The 17,914-nt window shown below is 35.9% G+C and overlaps 1 protein-coding gene across 2 annotated transcripts; it reads left to right on the forward strand.

Moving 5' to 3' along the window:
- The first annotated feature begins 783 nt into the window (after nt 1-783).
- slc17a7b (solute carrier family 17 member 7b) lies at nt 784-17,111 on the forward strand. 2 transcript variants are annotated; one of them, XM_039684602.2, is made up of 13 exons: nt 784-1,178; nt 7,327-7,579; nt 8,844-8,962; nt 9,041-9,155; nt 9,348-9,435; nt 9,951-10,037; nt 12,709-12,851; nt 12,937-13,086; nt 13,844-13,976; nt 14,149-14,259; nt 15,244-15,371; nt 15,599-15,668; nt 16,652-17,111. In XM_039684602.2, the coding sequence occupies exons 1-13, from the start codon at nt 1,117-1,119 to the stop codon at nt 16,951-16,953; spliced, it is 1,761 nt and encodes a 586-aa protein (XP_039540536.1). In that variant the 5' UTR covers nt 784-1,116; the 3' UTR covers nt 16,954-17,111. The 2 variants fall into 2 exon arrangements, with proteins under 2 accessions (XP_039540536.1, XP_039540537.1); XM_039684603.2 differs by lacking the exon at nt 15,599-15,668.
- The last annotated feature ends 803 nt before the right edge of the window (nt 17,112-17,914 follow it).

Raw genomic sequence — 17,914 nt, forward strand, 5'->3', positions numbered from 1 at the left:
GGTTTAAGTCGTGTGAGCACGCCGGCTCTTCACTCTTACAGATTTACTGTAATCTCATTTCAGCACCTTGGACAGTGACACACATTGATAGCAAACCTTCATCGTCCATGTTCATTACTACCACACCGTGTCTAGTTAAACTAGTCAAACAGTTTCTCCGAGTCTAATCAAACATATCGTTGATGCAGCAACTCGCAAATAAAGTTGTTTAGACACTAATGCTGGGTTCATTGTCCTGTAGGCTACCCTTGTCTCCAAGAATTGATTCGCCAGTATTCCTTTGTGTCATTCCAGGAATTATGTTTGAGGCACCGGACATGGAATTATGTATAGGCATCCACACCAGTTGTATTGTCTGTCACTTTAAATGCTCGCGCTCAGAATGGATTTTGATTGGCTGTCAATGTTTTTTTTTAGTTTTTAGTTTTTCACAAGGGGGCATTTTATTTATTTAGGCCTATTAGGTATTTTTTTCATAAGGGGGCATTTTTTTATTTTTTATTTATTTTTTAACAGAAAAACACTTTTTTTCCACTTTAAATGCTCAAGCGGGAGATATTTCTGATTGGCTATTATCGTCTGGAAAAATTGTTTTGAAAGTAATTCCAACCATATCGTTCGTGTAGTTATCATTATAGTTGTGGTTCTTAAATTTACAACGATTTTTACAATTACATTATTGTAAAGGCACATTCACACCACGAGCTATAACGATAACGGCCATAGCGTCCACACCAACGCTTTAAATGCGCGCACTCAGAATGGATTCTGATTGGCTGTCGATGATTTGTCGTTCATATAATTGGGTTGAAAAGTCGTTATTGATTCAAACGATATCGTTGCTGTCGTGGTGGACTTTCATTATTCTCTTATTAATTATAGCGATTGTTAAAACTTTTTAAACTATTATGGTGTTGTTATGCAGAGATTGTTAAGTCGTCCTTGATGTTAGGGTGCCTTTATGTGTGTGTAGGCTACGGGTGCATGCGCGCCCGCGTGTCTGTGTGTGTGGGGGAGAGTATTAGCGTGTGTGTGTGTGTGTGTGAGGGGGTGGGTGAGTGCTTGTGAGAGCAGGAGCGCGCACATCTCTCCCGGTCCCGCAGTGAGTTGTAGAGGATGGAGGTCCGACCTGAGCGCTTTAAAGCAGCAGCGGCCAAGACACTTGGAAGAATAAACCGGTAAGACGCTAAAATAACTTATTAAAGTTTTAAAGAAATGCCTAAGAAGGTTTATGTGTTCATATTAACAGTTGAATGTCCAGTTCTGCATAGTTAAAGCACTGAAATTGAGCTCAGTGAGGTCTAATTCTTTCTGATCAAAACTATTTAGCCAATAGTTGATATTTATATCATAACATATATTGTAAAGATAAGATATTGAGATATATGGTGGGATTAGGGACCGCACACACAATACAGTCATATAGGCTAGAAGATAAAGACAGGATTTAAGTTTCTCTTTCAGTGCTTTGATGCTCATTTCAATGACATTAGACATTGAGGAGATACTCGTTTGTGTAGTTGTTTGTCAGGTGTGTGTGTGAGTGTATCTTTATTAACGCGACCAGATTAACTCGACTGTACTCTATTAATAGCGACTCTTGTCCGGTGTGTGTCGTCACATTTCACCTGTCAGGTGACCACTTCCGTTTTGCATCATGGCATCATTTAAAGATGCCCAGATTTAGAAAACACACTTGATAGGGTGTGTATGTTACTTTAAGCGTAGGCTACTGATCATTTAAAACACTCCCTGGTAATCTACATTATCCATTTTTATAATAGCCGCCTATACATTTTTTGTTGAGTAGTAGGCCTACTGTTCAATTTGACCTTAATGTATAGCCGTCGATGCGTTTACCCTTTACAGTGTATAAATCCACATTTTACATTAAATTATTATCATGCTATAGTATTATATCTGGATTTTTAGGATTTTCTGCATTTATAGTTTTTCACTAGGCTATGTATCTTAGTTTTTTTGCAGATAAACTTGCTTCTGAGATTAATTATAAAATAATTTTAAATGAATACTTCCCTCACAATGTTCCTGTTATAAATGGACAAACCAAACAGTATTCATTATGTATAGGGAAAAATAACTATAAATAATGCACTTGTTACAGATTTTAGATTGCAATTCATTGAAAAGGATTTATTAAGAGAACTATATGGTGAAAAAACAAAAAGATAATGATGAAATGCTTTCTAAAACAAGCAATCAAGAGCAGTAAATTGTTCAATATTGGTTTGTAATGAACACTGGTTAAGTATGTCATTTAATACTTAATGACGTTCAATATTTAATATTATAATCGATTCTTTGATATCAATGGAATAATTAGTAATATTAAAGGTGCATATTAAATAAATATTATAGTTTCCTGCAGAAGTACAAGTACTAGTTTATCCCCAAGGGCAAAAGGTCTTCGTATTTAAATGATCTATATGCAGATAAATATGTAATTCACTTAAGCAGTGTTTATACTTGTAAAAATCAAATCAACTTGCATTGATCTGTCACATTAGCGTACTGGGAAAAACACAATCTCACTCTCTCTGTCTGTCTGTTTCTCTGGATTTTGAGCGGTCTTTAACGTGTAAATCCAGTCCTGAAATAGATCTCCAACTAACCTGCTGCTAGTTAAATCCTCTCTCTCTCTCTCTCCCACAAGTCATCACGGTCGTCCACGTCACGTCTGCTATTACTGGACAGTGTCATTAAACTTGTTAGTTCTTCCTGCACAATGTGAGGAGGATGTTGTTGCGTATAAACGGCCATTTAAAAGCTCACTACTTGAGTATGGATTCCTCTATAATCAGATCAAATGGGATCAACAGGTTATTATATTGGCCAAACACCCTCCTCGTAACGACCGTCTGGTCTTCTGATGATGCCGTGCATGTGTGGCTTTTCACCATTGTGGGTGAAACTGGTGTATGTTTTGTGCCGTACGAGCCCAAAGCCGTGAGAAGTGGTTAATTTTGCAGTTTATTCTGGACGGGGAGCAATGGTTTAAACAGGAACTGACGTGAACCGATGCATAAAGTGACCAGCAACTGTTCAATTTGGCTTTTTGTGACATCTAAAATAATACTGAGTGAATTGAGAAATTCTGTTCATGCAAATAATATTGAAATATTGACATAGTTTCTCAGCACAGTGTTATTTTAGTAGTTTCTATTCATATATTCAATTAACTTATATTTTCCCTTTAGATTTTTGTTATGTGCTTTTGTCATGTCTTTACTATACACTCTCAGAAAAAAAGGTACAAAAGCTGTCACTGGGGCTGTACCTTTTCAAAAGGTACATTGTCCATTTTAGGTTATGTACATTTGAGGTGCTAATATGTACATTTTATGTGATATTATGTACATTTTAGGTGCTAATATGTTCATTTTAAGTGTTAATATGTACATTTAGGTGCTAATATGTCCATTTCATGAGCTAATGTGTCCATTTTAGGTGTTAATATGTACATTTTAGGTGGTAATATGTCAATTTTAGGTGTTAATATGTACAGTACATTTTAGGTGTTAATAAAAGTGTTAATATGTACATTTAGGTGCTAATATATGGACATTTCAGGTGCTAATATGTCCATTTCATGAGCTAATATGTCCATTTTAGGTGTTAATATGTACATTTTAGGTGGTATGTCAATTTTAGGTGATAATATGTACATTTTAGGTGCTAATATGTCCATTTCATGTGCTAACATGTCCATTTTAGGTGGTAATATGTACATTTTAGGTGGTAATATGTACATTTATAGGCACTAATACATTTTAGGTGCTAATAGTCCATTTCATGAGCTAATATGTACATTTCAAGTGCTAATATGTACATTTTAGGTGCTAATATGAACCACTAAGGTACCAATATGTAGCCTTTAGATACAAAAGTGTACCTTTTGAAAAGGTACAGCCCCAGTGACAGCTTTTGTACCTTTTTTTCTGAGAGTGTATGTCTGATTTATTTCCTATTGTTGTTGTTCAGTTTGTTTATTTCAGTGCTTCAGATTAAATTTATTTCAGTTTGTTGTCTGGGCAATTTTTTTCCCATGTTAATCTTTATTTTATTTAGTTATTTTATACAAGAGAACACTTTCAAAATTGCATGTTTAAATCGACGCGTTACCTGCCGTCTCTGTGTAATTATGAGTGCAGAAGTATTTTTTGCAGTGTAGATGGGATGGGACTGGATGAACTGATTTAGGAGAACAGAAGGGAAGAATGGATGGAGGGGGAGGGAGAAGAGAGGCAGAAATAGACTAAAATAGAAGGTTTGATCAATAATTCAGACTCTGAGGAACATGATTATTTCATCAGCTGCAGTGGTGCTGTAACCTGACGGGAAGAGTCTGTACTTAACAGTGATGAGAGATTCACATGGACCTTCACTACTGTAAAGATCAGATCTTTGACACATCTGATGTGAAGCTTATTACTCCTGCACATATTTAGGGCCATTGAAAGGTTGATTGTGTGTCTTCAAATCATGCGTCTTGTTGAGGGAATTATTGTGCTGTTACTTCACTAAAGTTGTGTCGCCATACCCTGCACTACTGTACACTCTCAGAAAAAAAAGGTACAAAAGCTGTCACTGGGGCTTTTCAAAAGGTAAACTTTTGTCCATTTCAGGTGCTAATATGTAGATTTCAGATGATAAATATGTAAATGTTTGGTGCTAATATGTACATTTTAGGTGCTAATATGAACATTTTAGGTGCTAATATGTACATTTCAGATACTAATATGTACATTTAGGTGCTAATGTACATTTTAGGTGCTAATATGTACATTTAGGTGCTAATATGTACATTTTAGGTACTAATATGTACATTTAAGTGCTAATATTTACATTTTAGGTGCTAATATGAACATTTTAGGTGCAAATATGTACATTTAGGTGCTAATATGTAAATTTCGGGTGCTAATATGTACATTTTAGGTACTAATATGTACATTTAGGTGCTAATATGAACATTTTAGGTGCTAATATGTACATTTCAGATGCTAATATGTACATTTCAGATGCTACTATGTACATTTAGGTGCTAATATGAACATTTTTGGTGCTAATAAGTACATTTCGAGTGCTAACATGTACATTTCAGGTGCTAATATGTACATTTTAGGTGCTAATATTTACATTTCAGGTGCTAATACGTACATTTCAGGTGATATGTACATTTTAGGTGCTAATATGTACCATTAAGGCACCAATATGCGGCCTTTAGGTACAAAAGTGTACCTTTTGAAAAGGGACAGCCCCAGTGTCAGCTTTTGTACCTTTTTTTCTGAGAGTATATACTCAACTGTGTATTGTATGAATGAAGGTTATTTTGTCATCCCCCTTCGTTACATTAAAATTGTGTGACATTCGATTCTATCCATCCAACATTCCACTTTTAATTTTTTCAGGTAATTAAGTGCATCATCCGGGTTTTTAAAGTGCACGTTTATACTACAAAACCTCATAGAATAGTGCATAAGTATGCAAACTGGGAGTTTTGTACAGTCAAACACCGCTCTCATATTATTCTGACGATATTTATGAATATTTCATGTGATTCTGTGATGTTTGTGGACAGAGGAAACTGATGCTCTCATAGCATGTGCGTGTTTAATCTGGATTAGATGCGACACATCGGTTCATTATGAGTGTGAATTGGGAAGCGTTTCACTACTTTTTTTGCTTCATGAACATCAGAAGCATTAAAACATTAAAACATCAGAAGTCTTTAAAAGCTAAACTCCTAAATTAAGATTTTTCTTCTAAAATCCCTTAAACACAAACAGATGCAAATAAAAATTGCCATACCTTTAGAGTTTAGAGCTATAAATTAATTATTGCTATATATGCAAATGAATTATTAATGTGCACTCAATATTTATGATTCCATTTAAGATGTGTGTATTTGAGTTTCGATCCATTTGGATTACACAGTTTATCAATAAAGTTAATGTGATGTATGTTTTTCAGTCATAAATTAAACATGTAAGATTTCTGCACTCCAAAACTTATATTATTAACTATTTGATTTGATTAATAAAATTTAAGAACGCATTTATTCAAATTTCTTAAAATCAGCATAAATGTGTTCAGTGTTTTTTTTTTAACAAATGTATATGGCTTGCTGTGGAACTAGCAATAAATTAGTTCAAATGTATGAGATTAATTTAATTGATAATAATAATATGAACCTGATTATTGCATATTTAACAGTTTATTAGTGCTATTACAGAAATCTGTAATATACATATTACATATTAACACCTAAAATGTAGGCTACATATTAGTACCTAAATCTGACCTGTTTCATAGTCTTTTCATTTCTGTATGACTGATTAGCATTATTAGCTTGTGCTAAAACTGGATGAAAATGATAAATGCTGTTAAAATACACACTGTAAAAAATATTAATGGTTTAACTTAAAAAAGTTGCCTGGTTGCCTTAAAATTTTAAGTTCATTGAACTGGAAAAAGTGAGTTTATACAATGAAGGAGATTAATTTAGCCATCAGAAACTCAAAATAATGTTATCTGAACTAAATCAATTATTTAAGCTGATTTGAGAAAAGATTAAATGTTGTGATTACTGCACTGTAAAAAAATATTGTTGGTTTAACTTAAAAAAGTTGCCTGGTTGCCTTAAAATTTTAAGTTCATTGAACTGGAAAAAGTGAGTTAATACAATGAAGGAGATTAATTTAGCCATCAGAAACTCAAAATAATATTTTATCTGAACTAAATAAATTATTTAAGTTGATTTGAGAAAAGATAAAATGTTGTGATTACTGCACTGTAAAAAAATATTGTTGGTTTAACTTAAAAAAGTAAGTAACCTGGGTTGCCTTCAAATTTTAAGTTGATTGAACTGGAAAAAGTGAGTTAATACAATGAAGGAGATTAATTTAACCATCAGAAACTCAAAATAATAAGTTATATCAACTAAATAAATTATTATAAAGTTGATTTGACAAAAGAAAATATGTTGTGATAACAAATCTTGAAAATATTTTTTACAGTGCATACAGTAAATCTTAAGTTTAGCCATAATAATCGAGTGTGGAGCAGCTCAGAGTGTATCTTATAAGAATTTGATGAGATTCTCTGTTTTGTTGAGCTTATTTTAAGACTTTATTAAGGTTTGTTTCTCAGGAGAACCACAAGTCTTTCTTCAGCAAAAGCCTCCAGCTCTCTTGTTACTGTCTAGAGAGAAAACTGAGATATGAAAGAGATTTTTCTCATGGATTCTCAAGTTGGAAGGCTTTAGTGGTGTATGAAGCATTGAAAGAGCCTCTGTGTGTTTGTCAGGGTTCTTGAGAAGCGTCAGGAGAATGGCGAGACGATCGAGCTGTCGGCGGAGGGTCGTCCTGAGCTCCAGGAGGAGAGGGATCTCCCGGTGGTGGACTGCACGTGTTTCGGCCTGCCCCGACGCTACATCATCGCTATCCTGTCCGGCCTGGGATTCTGCATCTCCTTCGGGATCCGCTGTAACCTCGGTGTGGCTGTGGTTAGCATGGTGAACAACCACACCGTCTATAGAGAAGGCAAGCCGTACGTCGTGGTAAGTTGGTTTTCGTGTGCGAGTTGAACTATTTTCACCGCAGCACTTTTTAAGTTTTTCCATGCAAATTTGGTATTGTTTCTTGAACCCCACCCTTTCTTCAGTCGAAAAGAAGGTTTTTGATGAAAACATTCCAGGATTTTCTCCATATAATGGACTTCAATGGGGTCCAAACGGCTCAAGGTCCAAATGAGAGTTTCAGTGCAAACTGCAAACTGTTCAAAGGGCTTTAAACGATTCCAGACGATGAATAAGGGTCTTATCAAGCGAAACGATCAGTCGTTTCAAAAATGAATAAAAACGTTAAATTTTCATAAGCACAAAGTTTTGATGTGCGTTCGAGGAGAGTCACGAACGCGCATCACAGAACAGAGCAAGGCGAGCATTTGTGCTTATAAAACTTAAACTTTTTTATTTATTTTTGAAAGGAGCGATCGTTTCGCTAGATAAGACTTTAAAGACATTTGAAGCTGCACTGAAACTCTCATTTGGAACTTGAGCCGTTTGGACCCCATTAAAGTCCATTATATGGAGAAAATCCTGGAATGTTTTCATCAAAAACCTTCATTTCTTTTCGACTGAAGAAAGAAAGACATGGACATCTTGGATGACATGGGGGTGAGTAAATTATCAGCAAAAGTTTTTTTAAAAGTGAACTAATCCTATAATGTCACTATATTTCCATTCAAAGTGGCGAATTTAACAATTTTACATTTTTAACGAATTTAACAATTTAACGCAATATTGGAATATCACATAAAACATTTGCGAATAAAGCAGCGTTTCCATCCAATGTGTTTAAGAGAACAAAATCGTCACTGCTTATGTTTTTATGCACACTTTGTTTTTATGCGCCTCCAGCCTTTTTTATGTGATATCCCTAAATGCAAAAAGCTAAAAACAGGAGGATGGAAGCATAGCTAATGTCACACGCTTACAATTGAATCAGTTTCATGAACAATTTCCACCCAACTAGATTTTCTGCAATGTTGTCTTTTTGTCCAGATAATCGTGCAGTTACGCTGCTCAAATGATATTAAAATGATTTTTAGAGTCAGTATTTACTCACTGCATACTAAAGTAGTGTAAAACATCATGCTACAATACACTACAATATTGTCACATGACTCGACTAGTTATTTCCCATTTTATTTTATCGTTGCACATCGATTTATTTGGTGCATTTCATTAATAAAAGCAATATTATAATTTAAGGCAATGCAGTCGTGTTGTTATGTTCTTATTAGTTGCGTCTGTGTTTCAGAAAGCTCAGTTCACCTGGGACCCAGAGACTGTAGGAATGATTCACGGATCGTTTTTTTGGGGATATATCGTCACTCAGATTCCAGGAGGCTTTATCTGTCAGAAGTTTGCAGCCAACCGGTCAGTCACGCAGTCTTTAAATCACACACACACACACACACACACAGTTGATGCAGTTTCTCTCTCTCTGTTCCTCAGAGTGTTTGGCTTTGCAGTCGTGTCCACGTCTGTCCTGAATATGATGATTCCCTCGGCAGCTCGTATTCACTTCAGCTGTGTGATTTTTGTGAGGGTCCTCCAGGGGCTGGTGGAGGTAAAAACAGTATATATATAAACACAAATGATATGATGTAATACTTTTAAACGTAGCATCCCCCGCAGTGTGGCGTACTGTGCAGGATTGACTGACCTCTGCACGTTCTTCTGGGTATTGTGTGACTGAAGCACAAGATTGCTCTGTCTATCATCTATGACTTCATCTACTGTTATTGTCATTTCTGCTCAGGGTGTATCTTACCCAGCATGCCACGGGATCTGGGCCAAATGGGCCCCGCCTCTGGAAAGAAGCCGATTGGCCACAACAGCGTTCTGTGGTGAGGTCATTATTTTTGCTTTGTATTTTAATATCTGTGGAAAATTGCTAGTAACCTTTAATCATTTTAATTATATTGGCCCAAAAATGTATTATTGATTGTTTATATTATCTATAAGTAACAATATATATCAAATGATGAATGATATTATAATTATTATCATTAATGTTGTTTTTTTATTCATATTTCATATTTCGGACTGAATAAATGTACACTCTTAGAAGAAATGGTTCTATTTAGAAGCAGAAATGGCTCCATCCCCCGCTTCATATATGGAACTCCAAAATGGTTCTATATAGAACCATTTTTTTTGGTAAAAGGTTCTATTGGCCATGTATGGAACGCCAGGGTTCTATATAGAACCCAGAGGAACCCTTTTTTTAAAGAGTGTATAGAACCTTTTAGGGGTTCCAAATACGTAGCGCTGATAGGTTCTATATAGAACCTTTTCTTCTAAGAGTGTGTGGTTTTTGTATAGATGTACTAGTGTATATGTGATGAGTTGTGTTGCTCAGGTTCATACGCAGGCGCTGTGATCGCCATGCCGTTAGCTGGGGTTCTGGTTCAGTATTCAGGCTGGCCCTCAGTCTTCTACTTATATGGTGAGACACACACACACACACACACACACACACACACACACACACACACTAATGTTGGGTCATGATGTTCTTCTCTCCATCTCTCTCTCTTTCCTTCTGTCCATCTCTCCTTCTCTCTGTCTCCCAGGTTTGAGCTTGACACACACACACACACACACACACATGTACCTGGCAGGCAGGTTTGAGCTCGCTGGGCTTTCTCCTAGCAGTAGTGTGAGTGTGTCCATTTTAGATTTCTGACTGAAGTGTTTCTGTTGGGGCTGGATGTCAAAAAGTGAAGCTCTGTTTCCACTTGGTTCTCTGAGCAGTGAGTCGCTCTTCCTTCGTCAGCCAGGTGTGCCTGTAGTGTGTGTGTGTGTGTCTGCCTGCCTCTCTGCTCAGTGTGTGTTCACTGAGCCGGTACACACTCAGGACTTTCCTCAGTTTCGGGTCGCCCACTGTACTCTGGTATCCTGCCAATGAACTTCTGTTTAGACCCAAATAGCACTTTAGTTTACTCTGTCTGTCTGTTGCGTCTGTCCAATGTTTGAGGATGGAATTTAATGGCTCTTTTTTGAATAGTTATTACAATGAGGGGTTTTAATCCTAATTCTACTTGGGGTTTTGCGCTGAACTCGTAGCAAGAGCTCGGTCTGCAGAGTCTCTATGGGGTGTTTGTCCCATTAGTGAGCTCTTGGTCTGTGAGTGGACCCCAGACTTCACACCCGCCTTATGGACTCTATTACGATTTTGATTATTTTTAGCCAGATTCTGATTGGGATGTCAATTTGGATATTTCTCTTATAGCATGAACATCTCTCTCAAGTTTTTAACAGCTTTTTTAACATGACCTGTGTGTTGCTAATATTTATACCAAGGTAAGTGTAGTCCTGCGTGTGTTTGATCATGTTGTCTAGAAAGCTCCAAATTCAAAAATATTTTTTTCAATTTTCTTATAATAATAATTTAATAATTTTCTAATTATAATTAATAATAATAAAAAAAAAATCTACATAAATTATTTTAAATACACATTCATCTTTCCAGGGGTGGAGTATGCCTTTAAGCTGCAGCCCTGTCCTCTGTGTGTTTGCTACCAATTGTAACTGCAAATTAGTTGTTTGTGTACATTGATTTGATGATGTCATATGTTTTTCCTCCAATGCCACACTTAATTAATTGAAGAAAAACACCTTCATGCCAAATGGAGTCAAAAGCTTTTTTGTAGTCAACAAAGCAAGAGAAAGTTTTACTTTTGTTTTCGTTTATTTGCTCGTCGACTAAGACCCCATTTACACCTGGTATTAAAATGCGATCTGTATCCAGATAAGTTATCCGGATAATAAGTACCGATTCCATTTACACCCGGCCACATAAATCTGTTTTTGCAAAACGGATATAAATCCGATCTTCAACTCCCGCGTAATGCAGATTTAATGGATTGCACGCCACCAAAAGCAACAGATCTGAGCTGCATTTTATTGATCATCAGCTAATTTCCAAATCAAAGAAAGACATCAATAAGAGAGAGTAGCAACAGCCCTGGTAAGATCATTTCATTTCTTTACTTGAAGATGATTGTGTGTTACTGTGACTTACTTGCACTTTTATTTGCGATGTTTGCACGTTGGCTTGATGAATAGACGCTCATCTGCGGTGATGCGTGTCGCAGTAGCGCCGTCATATCTGACTATATCTGTCAATCGTTCTCTGAGATTTGTTTTCTTGATAATCGAATGTAAAGAGTTTTATCTCTAAAAACTGTTTAGCGTATAATGCTAGTAATGGGGGCATTGACTAAGTAAAAGAAATTGCTAGTTTATACCACTAACAAGACTCAAAATAGCCCCACACTAACACAGTAACATAATGAGGGTCCATACATACAAAACAAAGCATTGAGAACTTTGTAAGTGTACAGACCGAAGATACTTTATGAAGACAGTTCACTTCGCGTATACAGACAGGAGCCATCTTAAAAAATAGTCTCGATAAGTCGATCCCCGAACGCCGTTCATACAGTTCAGAAGTTCGCTGAACTTCATACAGCTCAGATCACTCAGCACGTCGTTCGGGGATCGACTTATCGAGACTATTTTTTAAGATGGCTCCTGCCTGTATACGCGAAGTGAACTGTCTTTATAAAGTATCTTCTTATTAAACGGTCTGTACACTTACAAAGTTCTCAATGCTTCGTTTTGCATTTACGGACCCTCATTATATTACTGTGTGAGTGTGGGGCTATTTTGAGTCTTGTTAGTGGTATAAACTAGCGATTTCTTTTACTTAGTCAATGCCCCCATTACTAGCATTATACGCTAAACAGTTTTTAGAGATAAAACTCTTTACAATCGATTATCATGAAAACAAATCTCAGAGAACGGTTGACTATGTACCGATGTTTTATTAGACCAAAGGTTCATTGTTCGCCGGAGTTCTCCTTTAACATGCGTTTTTTATTATCCGGATAACTGATCTGGATACAGATCGCATTTTAATACCAGGTGTAAATGGGGTCTAAGGTATGGAGAGTGTGTGTATGTGGTCTGATGTGCGATATTTTGTTTGGAAGCCTATTTGACACTGAGAAAATGGGCCAGTCTGCTGTTTAGGATGATAGGTTGCTGTTTACACACATACCACGGTAGTTATTATGGTCAAATCTGACTGGACTCCGTCTCTCTGGCTGCAGGTAGTTTTGGGGTCTGCTGGTATTTGTTCTGGATTCTGGTGTCCTACGAGAGTCCGGCGGCTCATCCGACCATCACGCCGGAGGAGAGGAAATACATCGAGGAAGCCATCGGGGAGTCAGCTGGCCTCGTGAACCCACTGGTGGTACGAACACACACACACACGCACATGTTTAAACACTGACTATAGAAACTCTTGCAGCATCTCTCCTTCTTCACCTCTCACGCAGAAATTTAACACTCCATGGCGTCATTTTTTCACATCGATGCCCGTTTACGCCATCATCGTGGCCAATTTCTGCAGGAGCTGGACGTTCTACCTGCTGCTCATTAGCCAGCCGGCGTACTTCGAGGAGGTGTTTAAGTTTGAGATCAGCAAGGTGAGAGAAGGTCATCTCACACTGTGCTCAGATGACAAGAATCATAGATTGATTAGTCAGTGTTGTGTGTTCAGTATTCATCATAATAGTTGATTTGCTTAGTGTGGGTTATAATATTTGTTAATAATATTCATTGTTGTTATTAATAATATGATAATAAAAATTCAAATATTAATAGTTATATCAATAGTATTATAATAATTGCTTGGTGTGGGTTATTATAATCGTTATTTTCTGCATTAAAATTGTGGGTTAAAATATTCATAAAGATAATAAAATGATTATTTTACGGAACCGTATTGCATTCACTTGAAGAAAAAAATCTGCTCTGTTTTTCTGAATTAACGAGTTAATTTTCTTAGATTTATGAGATAATTTTTCATGGGAAAAAAAGTTTTTGCTCTGTTTTTTTTTTTTTATTAATGAGTTGATTATCTCAGAATTCTGCTATATATTTTTCTTGAAAACTTTTTTTTCACTCTGTTTTTATGAATTAATGAGTTTGTGATAAACAAGTCATTAATTCAGAAAAAAAACGGAGCAAAAACCTATTCCATGAAAAATTATATTTCCATGATAATTAACTTAATTCAGAAAAACAGAGTAGATTTAGTTTCCTCAAGTGAATGCAATATGCTTCCGTATTACTTGTTATTTAAAAAATGGATTTTTTTTTTTTGATTAGTTTGTTATTTGAGGAGAACAATGTGAGCCGAAGTTGATACTCGCCACACTCGTCCCTGTTCTCTGTCTGTAGGTCGGCTTGGTCTCTGCTCTTCCTCATCTGGTGATGACCATCGTCGTGCCGATCGGAGGACAGCTGGCCGACTACCTGAGGAGTCACAACCTGATGTCCACCACAAACGTCAGGAAACTCATGAACTGTGGAGGTAAAGCCATTACATATTATATATACTGTATATGTATATATATATATATATATAAATATATACTGTATGCTTACTTATTCATCTATTCAATCAATAACGTACACAGTCTGGATGCTGCTGTCAGTGAGACATCTGAAGTTGTGTGTGTGTGTGTGTGTGTGTGTGTGTTTAGGTTTCGGGCTGGAGGCCACGTTTCTTCTGGTGGTGGGTTTCTCACACACGAAGGGTGTCGCCATCTCGTTTCTTGTCCTTGCTGTTGGATTTAGTGGTTTTGCCATCTCAGGTACTGTGAGAACATACATTGCCTTGCAAAAGCAAAGAATGATGCACTCAATTGATCAAAAGTGACAGTAAAGACATTTATAATGTTCAAATAAATGCTGTTTTTTTTTACTTTCTGAAAAAATTGCGTCACAATTTCCAGAAAAACAGCAGAACGGTTTCCAACATTGACAATACGCAGAAATATTTCTTGAACAACAAATCTATATGTATATACACTCTTAGAAGAAATGGTTCTATTTAGAACCAGAAATGGTGCCATCCCCCGCTTCATATATGGAACTCCAAAATGGTTCTATATCGAACCATTTTTTTGGTAAAAGGTTCTATTGGCCATGTATGGAACCCCAGGGTTCTATATAGAACCCAGAGGAACCCTTTTTTAAGAGTGTATAGAACCTTTTAGGGGTTCCAAATACGTAGCGCTGATAGAACCTTTTAAGGTTCTTAAAAGGTTCTATATAGAACCTTTTCTTCTAAGAGTGTATACTGCACTTATTTAAATTTATATATAAATGAATACAATTATTAAAATTAGTTTAGTTTATTCATTTATAAAGCACATTTAAAAACAACAGATGCAGAAACCAAAGTGCTGTACAACAAAAAATAATTGGATAAAATTATAGGATATATTATAAAAAAAATATTTAAATTATTTATTTTAAAAAATTGGGTGGGAATTTCTATTGTTATTATTTTTTTGAAAAAAAAAAAAAGCGTCACAGTTTCCACGAAAATATGCAGCATCAGAACAGTTTACAGCATTTATAATAATCATAAATGTTTCATCATATTAAAGTGATTTCTGAAGGATCATGTGACACTCAAGACTGGAGTAATGGTGATGAACATCAGCTTTGATCACAGGAATAAATTACACTTTACAATATTCAAATAGAAAAATTTTTTACTGTATTTTTGATCAAATAAAATGTATTTCTTTTAAAAATATTTAAAAAAAAAACTCCTTTCACTCCTTCAGGGTTCAATGTAAATCATCTGGACATCGCTCCTCGCTACGCCAGTATTCTGATGGGCATCTCTAACGGCGTGGGAACGCTCTCCGGCATGGTGTGCCCTCTGATTGTTGGTGCCATGACCAAAAACAAGGTATTGATCTTGAAGCATAGACACGGATGTGAGAGATCATGTGTCATGTGAATCACATCTCTCTGTTCCTGCCCATCACATTTAGTTCATGCACATCGTCCCTTCTCTCTCTGCTCTTATTTCTCTCACATTAGGGTTAGGTTGCACACATTATCTGAAATGTTATGCACAGAGATCTCTATACACACACATGAACACACATTCTTGTCCTGTGTGTTTCTCCATAGACGCGGGAGGAGTGGCAATATGTGTTTCTCATTGCTTCACTTGTTCATTATGGTGGAGTTATCTTCTACGGTGAATATTTCTGTCCATTTCCTTCCATCCATCTCTGTCTAATTGGGCATATGTAATATTTATAGTTATTGATCAAAATGTTGGTGTATTTTGTCGTGTGTGTAATATGTGTGGCACTTTGGATTAAAGGCTGAATCTCATCATGCCAAAAATGTCTGGTTACAAAAAAATGAGCATAAAGAAAATGCCTGAAAATATTTGTATATATTTTTATTAATTAATAGTTTTATTTCTGTTATTTATTCAGTTATAATCCTCATGCCATGTTTAATTTTATTCAAATTAATAATTGTATTAAATAATTTATATATATATATATATGAAGAGTTCAGATGCAAAAGCCTCTAAATGCCATTTGAAATTTTCTTCTTTAATGATGATTTTTATCAAACTTGTATATTTAAGTTCAGTAATGTCACTTAAATGGCAATGATAATTACCTATTAATTGTTATTTAAGTGAAATTACTGAACTTAAATATACAAGTTTGATAAAAATCATCATTAAAGAAGAAAATTTCAAATGGCATTTAGAGGCTTTTGCATCTGAACTCTTCATATATATATATATATACTGTATATAATATTAGGGCTGTGCAAAGATTAATTGCAATTAATCGCATCCAAAATAAAAGCTTGTATTTACATAATATATTTGTGTGTGCAGTGTATAATTATTTTGTATAAATAAATACACACACATGCATGTATATATTTAAGAAAATGTGTTATGCATGTATAAAATATTTATATTTATATATAATATAGATTATGTATTTATATGTATATATATAGTATTTGTGCAAAGTATTTGTGTACATTAAAATATTTCTTAAATATATACATGCATGCATGCATATGTATTTATATATACAAATTAATTAATTTTATGACATTTTATGACTTTTTTTGTGAGATTCATATATAAAAGCCCCTTCTGTCCACATAACTCGTAGTGATGATGTCACTGCCGATGCGTTTTAGGTATTTTTGCGTCGGGAGAGAAGCAGCCGTGGGCGGAGCCTGAGAACACGAGCGAGGAGAAGTGTGGTATACTGGGAGAAGACGAGCTAGCGGATGAAACGGAAGAGCTGTACCGCTCAACGGGAGGCGGCGGCTACGGAGCAACTATCCAATCAGGTGACCCCAATGGGGCGGGGACTGGAGGGGGCGGAGCCGGAGGAAGCTGGGCCTCGGACTGGGACAAAACAGAGGAATATGTCCAACCTGTCGGCACGAATAGCTTCCTATACGGAGGAGAGGGGGACAGGGGACTGACCGAATGATGTTCAGGGATTCTGGGCTCAGAGATCAAGAGTAAAGCTGGAAGAGGACGGGTGGAAAACAAGGACTGAATATTCCTCCCGTGCAGAAACTGAGTGGGGCACAGGAAGTGGTTTTGACCCAAAATAAACAAAAAAAAAAAATCATAATTAACATCAAACCTGTCTAGTGATATCACATAGATTCAGCAGAAGTGTGTGTGAGAGTGTGTGTACGTGTCAGTTTGAGTGCATGCAGAGTTTACCTAAAACCGTGACCAATCAAACGTGTGGATGTCAAGTGTGTCCATACTTTTGACTTCCCGGTCGTGTATGTTAGCAAGTGATCATCGAGGTTTTGACAGTATTACTGTTATGAGATATTACTGCCATTCTGCCTAAATTGTGACAATCATGAAGCTGTGTGTAAACGGTGATACTCACATTTGGAATAGATGTTCAAATCCACTTTCGCAGAACAACTAAAGTATAATTTCAATTAAAAACAAGATTTAGAGAATTGATCTCATGTGCCAATACTGTGAGGTGTGTTTAGTATTGGTCTCATGTAGACAAATACACATTTAAAGGCTAGTGATATAAACTATTTAGATGGTACTTTGTTTTTGATAGCTAATTCTCTTTAACGATTCATTTTTTGATCTTTTTTTTGTATTTAACCGGTAGCCATAGTAAAGTTGTATTAATTTATTCTATTGAAGGAATCTTTCACTTTCAATAAAAGTCCGTCTCTATTGTCGCAATAACAATTAGCACGTCTTTTTTAATTGAGTGAAAAAAAATATTTTCTGTGATAATTGATATTATCCCACTAATGTTTTTAATGGCGCTTTTTATTGAGACAAAAACATTCCTTTAATTTTCTAATAGTTTAATTAAAACAATCATATTCAGCCTTTACTTTTTTGTTCTGAGTCGGACAAAAACGCTGCCAAGCGCAGAGCGCTAGCATGAACAACACGCT

This window comes from Pimephales promelas, chromosome 22 (assembly GCF_988280905.1).
Source record: "Pimephales promelas chromosome 22, fPimPro1.hap1.1, whole genome shotgun sequence".
In the NCBI taxonomy this organism is placed as follows: Eukaryota; Metazoa; Chordata; class Actinopteri; order Cypriniformes; family Leuciscidae; genus Pimephales; species Pimephales promelas.

Excerpts from the sequence above, each read along its gene's own strand:
- slc17a7b (XM_039684602.2), top strand. The coding sequence starts at position 1,117 with ATGGAGGTCCGACCTGAGCGCTTTAAAGCAGCAGCGGCCAAGACACTT. Across the intron at positions 1,179-7,326 it reads ACACTTGGAAGAATAAACCG|GGTTCTTGAGAAGCGTCAGG; the intron begins GTAAGACGCTAA and ends TGTGTTTGTCAG. Across the intron at positions 8,963-9,040 it reads CAGAAGTTTGCAGCCAACCG|AGTGTTTGGCTTTGCAGTCG; the intron begins GTCAGTCACGCA and ends TCTGTTCCTCAG.